Source organism: Nicotiana tabacum, chromosome 6 (assembly GCF_000715075.1).
Source record: "Nicotiana tabacum cultivar K326 chromosome 6, ASM71507v2, whole genome shotgun sequence".
NCBI lineage: Eukaryota > Viridiplantae > Streptophyta > Magnoliopsida > Solanales > Solanaceae > Nicotiana > Nicotiana tabacum.
The window spans coordinates 188781772-188794082 of record NC_134085.1 but is presented as its reverse complement, the minus strand read 5'-3'; the positions used below and the strand labels follow the sequence as shown (position 1 = coordinate 188794082).

The 12311-nt window shown below is 36.4% G+C and overlaps 1 protein-coding gene across 2 annotated transcripts; it reads left to right on the top strand.

Annotated features, from left to right (window-relative positions):
• The first annotated feature begins 7476 nt into the window (after window positions 1–7476).
• On the top strand, window positions 7477–12166 carry LOC107792301 (phospholipase D alpha 4-like). Of its 2 annotated transcripts, none has more exons than XM_016614503.2 (4): window positions 7477–7759; window positions 8568–9128; window positions 9719–10910; window positions 11363–11536. In XM_016614503.2, the coding sequence occupies exons 1-4, from the start codon at window positions 7673–7675 to the stop codon at window positions 11398–11400; spliced, it is 1878 nt and encodes a 625-aa protein (XP_016469989.1). In that variant the 5' UTR covers window positions 7477–7672; the 3' UTR covers window positions 11401–11536. The 2 variants fall into 2 exon arrangements, with proteins under 2 accessions (XP_016469989.1, XP_016469988.1); XM_016614502.2 differs by having other exon boundaries at window positions 7484–7759; window positions 11317–12166.
• The last annotated feature ends 145 nt before the right edge of the window (window positions 12167–12311 follow it).

The following is a 12311-nucleotide window of genomic DNA, read 5'->3' as shown; positions in this document are numbered from 1 at the left end:
CCCCTTCGTATAATTAAAATAATTATTGTTTGAGTCAAAAGATATTGAAACCTTTTTGAATAAATCAATCAAAGATGAAGGGGTAAATCCTAGTTAAAGATAATTAACTCTAGATCCAAAATGAATAATATAAATAGAAAAACATAACCGAGTATAAATATTGACCGTGATTATGGCCAGATTTAATAGCATAAAGAAAGATACATTAACATTAAGTGGCAATAAAATGTAAATAAAGGAAAAAATTCACCCAATCTTTAGTGAGACGGATCTTCTTTCATTTAATAAAGACGAATGATAGACAAACATGAGAACCTTAGGACCCTTTTTGGATCCGATGAAGGTATGGGATCACAGATCCTCCAGAGAGGTGTGTTTACATATTTTCTAGAGAGAGGGAGAGGGGGGAGAGCCCCCTTTTTGGGAAGTCCTCTCTTCCTATTTATAAGGGGTATTCATAGAAAATTCTAAAAAAGTACAATTAGAGGGAATATTCAGTAGAATATTCCCTTTGAGGATTCCAAAGCAAACTAGCTATTTCATCCTGTCCGACATCGGCCTTATTGATGACTATCCGACCTCGGCCTATTCGACTTCGGCCTTATTGATGATGGTTCGACCTCGGCCTTATGTCTCCGCGTGTCGAATTTCTGTGATCTAATTTTGACCCAAACAATTAGTCCCCCCGCTTATTGAGGTCGTCTCTTGGTCGAGCTCGGTGAGCGGACTTCAGTAATCGTAGTTCGAGAAATTCGTATGGGGAGGTCGACTAGTGTAGATCGCGGCTGAGGGTACCAATCTTTAGGTCAAAGTGGTATCCCCGCGGGCTGAACTTTAGCAGAGTTCGATCAGGGCTAATGACTTGAGTGATGAGTCGATCGAGAAGACGGTAGAGTTGGGGAAGGCCGTCGAGGCCGGGATGGCGGCATCGGAGGAGGTCATTCGCGTCCTCAGATCTGGACGGTTGAGTAGGCCGAATATGAATTTGGACGAGGTCGCCGAATGGCAAGGTCGTCGAATGTGAATTCGGACGAGGCCGAAGGTTGATTCGGACGAGGCCGAATGTTTCTTTTTGGCGATGGCCCTTGGCCGTAGCGATGTTATTTCGAGCTGGTCGAAATGTTAACCCGTCGTGGTTCGAACGAGGTCGAAGGTTGATTCGGTCAAGGCCGAATGTTGATTCGGACGAGGCCGAAGGTTGATTCAGACGAGGCCGAAGGTTGATTCGGACGAGGCCGAAGGTTGATTCAGACGAGGCCAAATGTTTCTTTTTGGCGATGACACTTGGCCATAGGGGTGTTATTTCGAGTTGGTCGAAATGTTAACCCGTCGTGGTTCGAACGAGGTCGAAGGTTGATTCGGTCGAGGCCGAATGTTTCTTTTTGGCGATGGCCCTTGGCCGTAGGGGTCGACCTCTTCTTTTTTGGCGATGGCCCTTGGCCGTAGGGGTCGACCTCTTCTTTTTTGGCGATGGCCCTTAGTCGTACGGGGTCGACCTCTTCTTCTTTTTTGAGAGTTTCGGGTGTCCTCTAGGGGATTCTCAGTTTCGCTTAGCTTCTGCGTTTTCTGGGTGAGTCCCAGTTTGCTTTTGTGTGTTTCCTGGGTGAGTCCCAGTTTACTTAATTTTACTTGCATTGAGTGCGTTTCCTGTTCGCGCATCTGGGAGAATGCTCTTGCTTCTATCCCACTTAGAAAAATAGTTAGTTAAATCAATTAAAATCGTTCATTACTGCGATTTGATCTAGTGCAAAGAAATACTAGGAGGGCAAGCGCAATTAGCAGGAAGCGGTGACGCTGAAGTAGAGTCGAACAACTCCCAAATTCATCATCTCCTGAATGTTTTCCTTTTAATGATGATGAAGTTGAAAATGCAGTTTGCATCCGTGACCTCATATGAGGTGAAGATATATTAACTTCAAGAACCATAGCTTATATATTGAATCTTTCGCAACCGGATACAATTCCCAATAGAACTCAGTAAGGTAACCAGACAACATAATAAACAAAATGATAAACTAGCAAGCAGTAATTGGACTAAGATTATCCAATCTAATACACCTGGACTTGAGTTGTGTCCAAAGTACTGAACAACTTTGAGCTAGTGTGGTCCCTTATGAGACTAGCACAGAGAACTACACGATCCAGCTAAGCATGGTCTACTTCTGCCTGCAACCCATACTGGTCCTTGAAATAGGTGGAATCTTCCCTTTTAGAATATAAAAACCCGACTCCAGGAGGACTCAAACTTGAGATCCAAATTGTGGCAGGCATTAAGAAACTACTACGTAAGTCAAGTTTGCATATCAGGATAGATTTTACATATGGATATGTTCCGGCGGGTGTTTCAATAACTAGATGAAATTTTACTTCAGTTTAATAGTAAACGTGCAGTTATACCCATGAACCCTGCAGTTGAACCAAAAAGCATAAACTATTCCCTAGTCGTGTCATTTTTTGGCAGATATTTTCTTACCTAGGGGATTAATAAGTAACATTTGCATGGAAAGGTTCTTTCAGAGAGTAACATTAATAAGTAATATTTAGCAATCAAAAGCTTTGGTAAATGTATGTGCCGTAGAAGCTACACTAGAACTTGCTAGAATCGAATTCTAAATCTAGAGGAAACTAAAATTTTAACTAGAAAATCCTCACAGACGGCGTCAAATTATTTGACTCAAAAGATATTGAAACCTTTTTGAACAAATCAATCAAAGATGAAGGGGTAAATCCTAGTTAAAGATAATTAACTCTAGATCCGAAATGAATAATATGAATAGAAAAACATAACTGAGTATAAATATTGGCCGTGATTATGACCAGATTTAATAGCATAAAGAAAGATGCATAAGTAACATTAATTGCAATAAAATGTAAATAAAGGAAAAGATTCACCCAATCTTCAGTGAGACAGATCTTCTTTCATTTAATAAAGACGAATGATAGACTAACATGAGAACCTTAGGACCCTTTTTGGATCTGATGAAGGTATGGTATCACAGATCCTCCAGAGAGGTGTATTTACATATTTTCTAGAGAGAGGGAGAGAGGCCCCCTTTTGGGGAAGTCCTCTCTTCCTATTTATAAGGGATGTCCATAGAAAATCCTTAAAAAGTACAATTAGAGGGAATATTCAGTAGAATATTCCCTTTGAGGATTCCAAAGCAAACTAGCTATTTCATCGTTGTCCAACCTCGGCCTTATTGATGATTATCCGACCTCGGCCTGTCCAACTTCGACCTTATTGATGATTGTCCGACCTCGGCCTTATGTCTCCGTGTGCCGAATTTCTCTGATCTAGTTTTGACCCATACAATTATCAATTTTAGTTTTCGGTTTTCTCTCTTTGCTTTGGTAATCAAGGAGCAATTACATCAGGTCCAGCCTTATAAGAATTCCATATAATCAAAATAATTATCGGATGTGTTGATTTTTCATGTTTTTTTGGAAATTTCCAAGGAAACCTATAGTTGCTATCATTCGGGTGCGCACTGGGTAATTTTTCAATGTGCAATAGCTTGCAAACCATACAGGAGATGTAAACTGCACTAGGCAAGTCAGATGTGACGAGCTCTGACTAAGGAGCAGAGGCGGATCTAGGATTTTTATAAGATGGGTGCACCACTAAATAAAGGAGAAAAACAAAAGTATTATGTGAGAATTGATCCCTGTTCCTTTAGGTAAATAATTTAGCATTCAAATAAGTACACCATTTAGCCTCTTTGGAGCATGGGTGCCAGCAGATAATATTAAATCAATTCTAAAAAATATGTATATAAAATACCTAGTTTGGCGGAAAGATCATGTGTTCACGTGCCCGATATATAAGCCTATAAGTCCGCCCCTGTTAGGATGGATAAAATCTCAATAAATACTTATTCATATTTGATGTTTATATAAATACTTGATGTAATTATTTACCATATGATCCCTTCATCTTATATCAGAAATTTCTAGTTTGAGCTCATGTTTTCCCTTGAGTAGATCATATACCATGCATGTTTCTCTGGTAAATCATATGCGGGGTGGATTAGGATTAGTCATATGAGCGTGACGTGAATCTAAATTAATCATATGAGTATGACGTGAATCTAAATTAATCAGATCAGCATGTTTTGAACAAAAGTTTATAACAATTCTGCCGTTAGCACACAGTATCATTCTCATTTTTTCTTTCTTTTTAAAATTTTTTCTCTAATACTTTTAAGCTACAATTGGCAAAAGCAAGACTAAGCCCACGTATTAGTCCCTTATTTTATGGAGTATCTATACTAGGAACTTTCCGTGGGTTAGAGGTTTTTGGAAGAAGAATATGCAACCATTGATTATGTTTATATCTCGATTGCGTAAAGAATTTTACTTCATTAATGCATATAACATGAATTCATAGAACAACAAAGGCGAATTCAAGATTTAATATTTATGGGTTTTTGTAATAATCTTGAGTAAATTTTCAATAGTAATTAAGTTCACATTCAAATATTTATAGCTATTTAGTAAATTTTTCAAACATATTTACACTATTTGGACAAAAACTACTGAGTTCACGTGAACTCATAGGTCACAAGGTGGATTTGCCTCTGCTGAGGAGGCTGCTGATTGATTTTCCATGTTGCCTAAGGGTCGTTTAGTTATGAGGATTAGAAAGATAATCTCGATATAAAGTTCAAGATTATTTTATCTCGTTTAGATGAACTCTTCGATAAAATTAATACCAAAATTTTCTTAAAATACAACTCGTCTGGTGTTATTTTATAGTGGATTCTAATAGCGGGATAAACAATCTATGTTTGCCTTTTCATCTTTCTTAGTTACTTTAAAATAAGGGTAAAATTGTAAACATAATTTTATCCAATTACTTAAAACCAAACACATGCTTTTGTTATACATCATATATCCCATTTTCGATGCAATGAACCAAAAATTCGAAAAAAATGCACTTAATAATATAAGATTTCTTATTGTGTAATTGCACAAATACAAAGAGAGATCGCAGAGAGAATAGATATGCTATGAGAATCAAAGAAAGCCCATAGATGCAGTTTACTTATTAGAAGATTATGTAATTAGCTCGTCAGGGGCCTGAGAAGCCAAATTGGTTTCTTATGTGCTTGTGTATTGTTTTGTTTTTGTTAATGGTAATTTTTCACCGTCATTACCAAAAAAAATCTAAGATCTTAATCCTGGTATGACAATTGTTGAGTTATACCACCAAAGGATGTGGTGCAGTGGATGCTCCTCCCTTTACCAGAAGTCTTGGGTTCGAATCTGAGTATGGAAAAATCCTTGGTAGAGAGCGCTACACCTCCGAATGGAATCCTATCCGGCGTGAATCCGAATATAGTCGGGTTCCAATGCGGATACCAAACACCGAATGAGAAACCAAAAAAAGACAATCGTTGAATTATAATCCGGCATAACTTTGTCTAAGTACCAAAAGGCGCCAACCCATAGCCTGCCTGGGGGAAAATGGAAAACTAAATAATTGGCAGTTACAGATTTTAATTATTACCACTACTATTTTTTCTGCAAAATATGTGTCTGAGGTGGAAAAAAAAATTCTCTAGATTCAAGAGTTAGGTACTTTGGTTGCCTCCAAGTTTCCAACAATAGAATAAAGAAAGTTAGGCAAAGATCCGTTGGTGTTAAGGGATCAGCCTCTAGTTAATTACTTAATTATTATGACATTTAGCAGTACCTAACTTTTTTTTCCTCTTTCTCTAGAAATGAAGGAATACTAAGCTAGCGTTTGGTCATAGATTTTTAAATTTATTTTAAAATTTTGATTTGGGTGAAGTTCGATTTGAAGATGAAAATCTGTTTAGACATAATTTTTCAAAACATATTTCACTTTTTTTTTTTGAAAAACAAAACATAAAATGAGATTTATACTCACAAGTTTTAAAACTATTAAAAATACCCAACAACTCTAAAGAAAATTCATACAAAACAAGCAAAATAAATCCGAAGAAAACTAATACAAAATAAGCGAAATAAATCTGAAGAAAATTTATACAAACATCAGCAGATTCTAGCAAATTGCCTTCAAATTTTGTCTTTGCGGTGGATTGCCACAGATTGGCACAACAACTTTGGCTAAGGTTTTCTTCTATTTATAGAGAAGGGCAAAGCCACATGAGTTTAATGAGGGACAAGTGGCCAGTGAATATGGATTAGTTGGGTTATAATAACAGAAAGTGGTTTGGGGTAATTTTTGAAATTTTTTTAAAAACCATATGGTAATATTTTGGGCCAAAAAGAACTCTTGAGCTGATTTTGGGATCTGAAAATTTGTCAAAATATAAATAAAATCTATAAACAAATAGGTATTTGTCAAAACATTTGGAAAAAATTTGACAAAATCTATGACCAAACGGGCTAATAATTCGTTTAGATCCTTTAAAACAGAATGATAGATACCTTTAAACTAAGAATATGTTGTTTGTTCGAAAAAAGTAAGCAAAATAGACAATATGGAGTGCATTAATCCAACGTGCCAAACATTAGACGCGCAAAAAATTAGTATCTTATTCAATGAATTTTAAAAAATAATTAACGAAAAGAAAGAAAGAATTCGTCTACCAAATATATGCCAATCTGTTGAGACAAGGTGGTGTACTTCAACCATAATACTTACCATTTTCTCTGACTACATTTATCCAAGTTTATTGAAGATATAATTAATTGTACCCTCTTTAATATTTTATGCTTATAAATGAGATGGTCACCAACTTGTTATAGTATGGAGCAAATAGAGTTTTTGAGTTCAAGTATCAATGCCACCTATTACCAAAAAGACCAAGTCTCCGTGTGAGGGAACGTATTGAAGATATAATTACAACAACAACAACAATAACTCAGTGAAATCCTACAAGTGAGATCTGAGAAGGGTAGTGATCAGTATGCAGACCTTACCCCTACCCCCGATGGAGTAGAGAGGCTGTTTCCAAAAGACCACCGACTCAAAAAGACGAAAAGAACAAATACATCAGTACCATCAACAGAAAACATAAAAAACAGCGACATAAGAACCAGAAAATAGATGAAAATCAATAACAATAACAAGTAAATAAGGCCGTATACTATGGAAAACGGAAGTATAGTGTGAACACAATATTAATCACTAGCCTCACATCTGGTACGAAATAGAAAATTGTTCAACTACCTCCTAACCCTAACCTACAACTCTAATGCTCGACATATTGAAGATATAATTACCGAGTAAATAAAAGTATGTTTCGATTAAGAGTTTAAGTTTTCATATGAAACGGTCACACAATTCAATAAAATTTTCCAATATTTACTTTGAGCAACCTAAGCTAGTGCCACATAACACCAAAACTAGCAAATGTGGGATAGGGAAAACTTGAGCTTAAAGTAGAAACTAGAAGTGAAATTGAAGGTTGCCTTTAAGGCTTAAAATTTACATGTTTTTAAGTTTTGTCCACTTCCAACTGCTCATTTTGCATTCCAAGTTTCCTCACATATCTTCATTTACAAAACATACATAGCTAGCTGTCTTTGGATTAAAATAACAAACTTACCTAACTTTATATATCAGCATACTAATGTGTGTACTCTTTCACAAACCAAAGAAAATTCTGTGTGTTCTCTGATCTTTCCCTCTCAAAATATAATCAACCAAATATCATCAATCCTGTGAAGAACTGCAAAAATGGAGGGCAAATATAAGTGTTTTCATGGAACACTTGAAGTCTCTATTTTCCGTGCCACATCTCATAAGTCATCTATTCCTCTCAAGGTAAGTGATTCATTGCAAGCACATGTTCTTTTTTGATAACTGAGAAATTTCCGAGAGTCAGTTAGTGTACACTACGAAATTTAGTGGATAAAGAGCTCGTCCTTGTATCCTTTTCACTTAAATACTAGGCTTTTATCTGTGATATGATTCGAACGCATGATGTGCGCCTCAGAAGCGAATCCAAAATTTAAGCTCCATGGGTTCAACTTTTAAGGTTATTAGTATTGAACTCATAGGCATATCCAAGTTGAGGGATATGGGTTCACATGAATCCATACTACTCTCCCTAAATCATGTATAACAATGTTATATTTCTTCAAAATTGACAGTTCAAATCACACTCTGAACGGTCTTGTTTTCGGCATATATGTGTGTGTGTGAGAGAGAGAGAAAATTACTAAACTTTCAAAAAGAATATTACTTTGAACCTTTAATTTTAAAAGTGTAGTGGGTCATAATAAAGAGACTAAAGTTAAACCAGTCAAATATAAATTCTAGATCCGCCTCTTCACAATAGTGCACCCATCCTCTTGAAATCCTGAATCCAGCCTCTAATTGAACCCATAGTGTTTTTAAAGTTTTGGGTTCATATTGATTATTTGTTATAATTTTAGTGAATTTTTACACATAAATTTATACTTTGTGATGAAAATACTGGGCTCAGATGAACCCCGACAACAATATGCTACATCCACCTTTGGTGTGCCTAATCATGCATCAAGCGCTATGCTCTTACCGTTAGATCAAAGCCCTTGGGGCTACAATAACAATCAGTTTTTAAGGCCTAAAATCCTTTTTTTTTTTGCAGTGTATTTCAGCAAATGGAAAACCTGCATATGTGACAATCAAGATTGATAACAAAACAGTAGCAAAAACAACACAAGAACGTGATCGTGTTTGGAACCAAACCTTTCAAATCCTCTGTGCTCATTCTCCCAATACAACCATTACCATTACCCTAAAGACAAAGTGCACCACCTTAGGAAAATTCACAGTTCATTCTCATAAGCTCTTAAATGAAGCAAGTTTAGTTGAGGGATTCTTCCCACTTTCAACTGAAAACAAGAAGCCAAAGAAGAAACTGAAATTGCAATTCATTTTGTGGTTTAAACCAGCAGAATATGAACCAAGTTGGGGAAGAATATTAGAGAATGGTACATTCACAGGATTCAAAAATTCAACATTTCCTCAAAGATCAAACTGTAGTGTGACTCTTTATCAAGATGCACATCACCAACATACATTTCAACCACCATTTCAACATTCCAAGAGACCCAAAAACTTGTGGGAGGATATATACAGAGCCATTGAGGGTGCAAAGCATTTGATTTATATTGCAGGCTGGTCTTTCAATCCTAATTTGGCCCTGGTAAGGGGGAAAAACTACCATCATTTCTATTTTTGTTGCACAATTTTATGTGTACGTTGCTGAATTGTATGACCATCTGATCCAAAAACTTAAGCTATTACAGATAACATACTTTACAATAACTTACCCAGTGTTATCCCACACCATGGGGTCTGGGCAGGGTAGTGTGTATGCAGACCTTACCTCTACCTTGTGAAGATAGAGAGATTGTTTTTAATAGATCTTCGGCTCAGGAAAGCATAAGCAGCACATTAATGAAAAGATAGACAAGGAGGCACAGCACCAAAAAGCTATGTAAAAGACAGATAACGTACTTTATTAACTTAATTATGTTTTCAACACACCCTTCACATACGTGTCTGATTCTTTTTCATGAACAAAGCAGATGGAAATTATTTTTGATAATGGTGGAAGTGAGACCGAATCAAGACCTCTGCTTGCTCTGATACCATGTTGAATTATGTGATCGTCTCATTTAAAGTATAAATTATTAGAAGAATATACTTTTATTTACTTAATTATCTTTTTTTCGTTTGTGTTGTACAATTTTTTATGCATACGCTTAGCAAAATGATGGCTTCCCTTTTCAGGTCCGTGATCCCAGTACAGAAATTATGCATGCAAAAGGAGTAAAGCTAGGCGAATTACTGAAGCGCAAAGCAGAGGAAGGTGTGGCTGTGAGGATCATGCTTTGGGACGACGAAACATCCTTACCAATAATCAAGAACAAAGGAGTAATGAGAACACACGACGAAGATTCTTTAGCCTATTTCAGAGACACAAAAGTAGTATGCAAATTAGTTCCCAGATTACACCATAAACTGCCTTCATTCTTTGCACATCATCAAAAAGTAATAACAGTAGATTCAAGAAGTCATCTATCTTCAACTAGTCGAGAAATCACTAGCTTTATCGGTGGTTTAGACCTTTGTGATGGTCGCTACGATACAGAAGAACACTCCTTGTTTAAAACTCTCAACACAGAATCACATTGCTACGATTTCTATCAAACGAGTCTATCTGGTGCAAGCCTACACAAAGGAGGGCCGAGAGAACCATGGCACGATGCTCACGCTCGTGTCACAGGACAAGCAGCTATGGATATACTCAACAATTTTGAACAAAGATGGAATAAGCAAATTGGCCCTTCTTTGCTCATTCCTATAAGATCCATTCCAGAACTAAGCAATCAGCCAAACATGGCTTCTACTGATCGCGATTGGAACGTTCAAGTCTTTCGTTCAATTGATCATGTCTCAGCATGCCCTTTGCCTATGAACATGCCAATTGAAAGAAGCATACATGAAGCTTATGTAGAAGCGATTAGACGAGCTGACAGATTTATTTACATAGAAAATCAGTATTTCATCGGTGCATGTCACCTTTGGGAGCAAGATCAACATTGTGGCTGTAGAAATTTAATTCCAATAGAGATTGCACTAAAAGTTGCAAACAAAATCAAAGCTAAAGAGCGATTCGCTGTGTACATTGTGATACCAATGTGGCCTGAAGGATTGCCAGAAAGTGATTCAGTTCAAGATATATTGCATTGGACTAGAGAAACAATGAAGATGATGTATAAATTTATAGGTGAAGCTATTAAAGAAAGTGGTGAGCCAGGACATCCTAGAGATTACTTGAATTTCTTCTGCCTTGCAAACAGAGAAGAAGAGTTCAAGGGAGAGTTTGTTCCTCCTTATTCTCCACATCCTGAATCACAATATTGGAAAGCTCAAAAGAAAAGAAGATTCATGGTTTATGTCCACTCTAAGCTCATGATAGGTATGAAAATCTCCCTCCGCTCGAGTTAATTTCACATCTGGTTTATAGTCACTGTACTTTATCTACTATAACAGTAAAGTTACACAACTATTTTTTGCCATATTAAAGTAACTTAACTTTACTCACTATAATATTAAAGTCATTAAAATTACATGCTATAATAGTAAAATCGCAAAGTTACTTTGTCACATTAAAGTAACTGAATTTTACCAAGTATAACGACAAATCCTATACATCAAGATCAAGGTAACTTTACTGTTACATTTGGTGAAGTTGTGTGACATTATTGTTTTTGGTGAGTTAAAATTCAGTAACTATACGTGATGTTAACTCTCATCTGCTCGTGTTGCTTATCGTCTAGACTAATAAAGCTTAGATGTTTACAACTCTTTCTCTAAATTTTCAGTGGATGACACCTACTTATTAATTGGTTCTGCTAACATAAATCAAAGATCCATGGATGGGCAACGAGACACAGAGATTGCAATAGGATGCTATCAGTCGAAAAGTGAAGAAGGCGACATAGATCAAAGGGACGTTCATGCATATCGTATGTCATTGTGGTATGAGCATACAGCAAAAGCAGAACAAGTGTTTCAAGAGCCTCAAAGCTTAGAATGCGTGCAAAAAATCCGTTCTATCGGAGACCAATTGTGGAAGATTTACGATCAAGATGAAGTAGAAGATATGAAGGGTGTTCATTTGGTCACATACCCTGTGAATGTGACTGCAGAAGGTCATGTTGTGGATATTATGGAGAGAAATGGTCACTTCCCTGATACAGAAGCACTAATAAAAGGGAGGAGATCGAAAGTTTTAGCACCTACAATTACTACATAGTCGGAATATAACATGAGTTGGAAGCTTGGACCCTTTGGCTAATGATTTGTACATGCTGAATAGTTGTAGCGGATTTCATTATATGTTAATTTGATCATAAAATTACAAAGAGAAGAAACAATCAGTTTCTTGTGACTACAGACAATATCAGTGTCATAAAAGAGAAGAAAAACAACAGCAATAGTCTTGGACTCATTCACTTGCTTCATTTGAAAATCTCCCTGTTTCCATCCATTTGCTTTTCACTTCAATCATTTATCTATTGAAACCCTTTTTTTTTGGGTGGGGTGTGTGTGTACATGTGTGCCAAAGATAGTTACAAAACCCAAATGCCTTGCAGCATTAGCAGTTGTGACTTGTGAGTAGTCAAAAACACATCTTGAACGCTATAGCCTCAAAGGTTCTTGCCGTTTCTCTAGACTTCAAATTGAATAAAAACTTCTTTCTTGTAAAACACATAAGTTAAAAATTTGTTAATTCATCTTCATTGATATTGATCTCAACCATCTGCATGGAACGCGATCATATCTGTAGTTTAATCTAATTATCCATTTTCCTATT

Coding starts and splice junctions, on each gene's coding strand:
- LOC107792301 (XM_016614502.2), top strand. CDS start 7,673: ATGGAGGGCAAATATAAGTGTTTTCATGGAACACTTGAAGTCTCTATT. Junction 9,129..9,718: donor TCAATCCTAATTTGGCCCTG/GTAAGGGGGAAA, acceptor TTCCCTTTTCAG/GTCCGTGATCCCAGTACAGA. Junction 10,911..11,316: donor CCACTCTAAGCTCATGATAG/GTATGAAAATCT, acceptor CTAAATTTTCAG/TGGATGACACCTACTTATTA.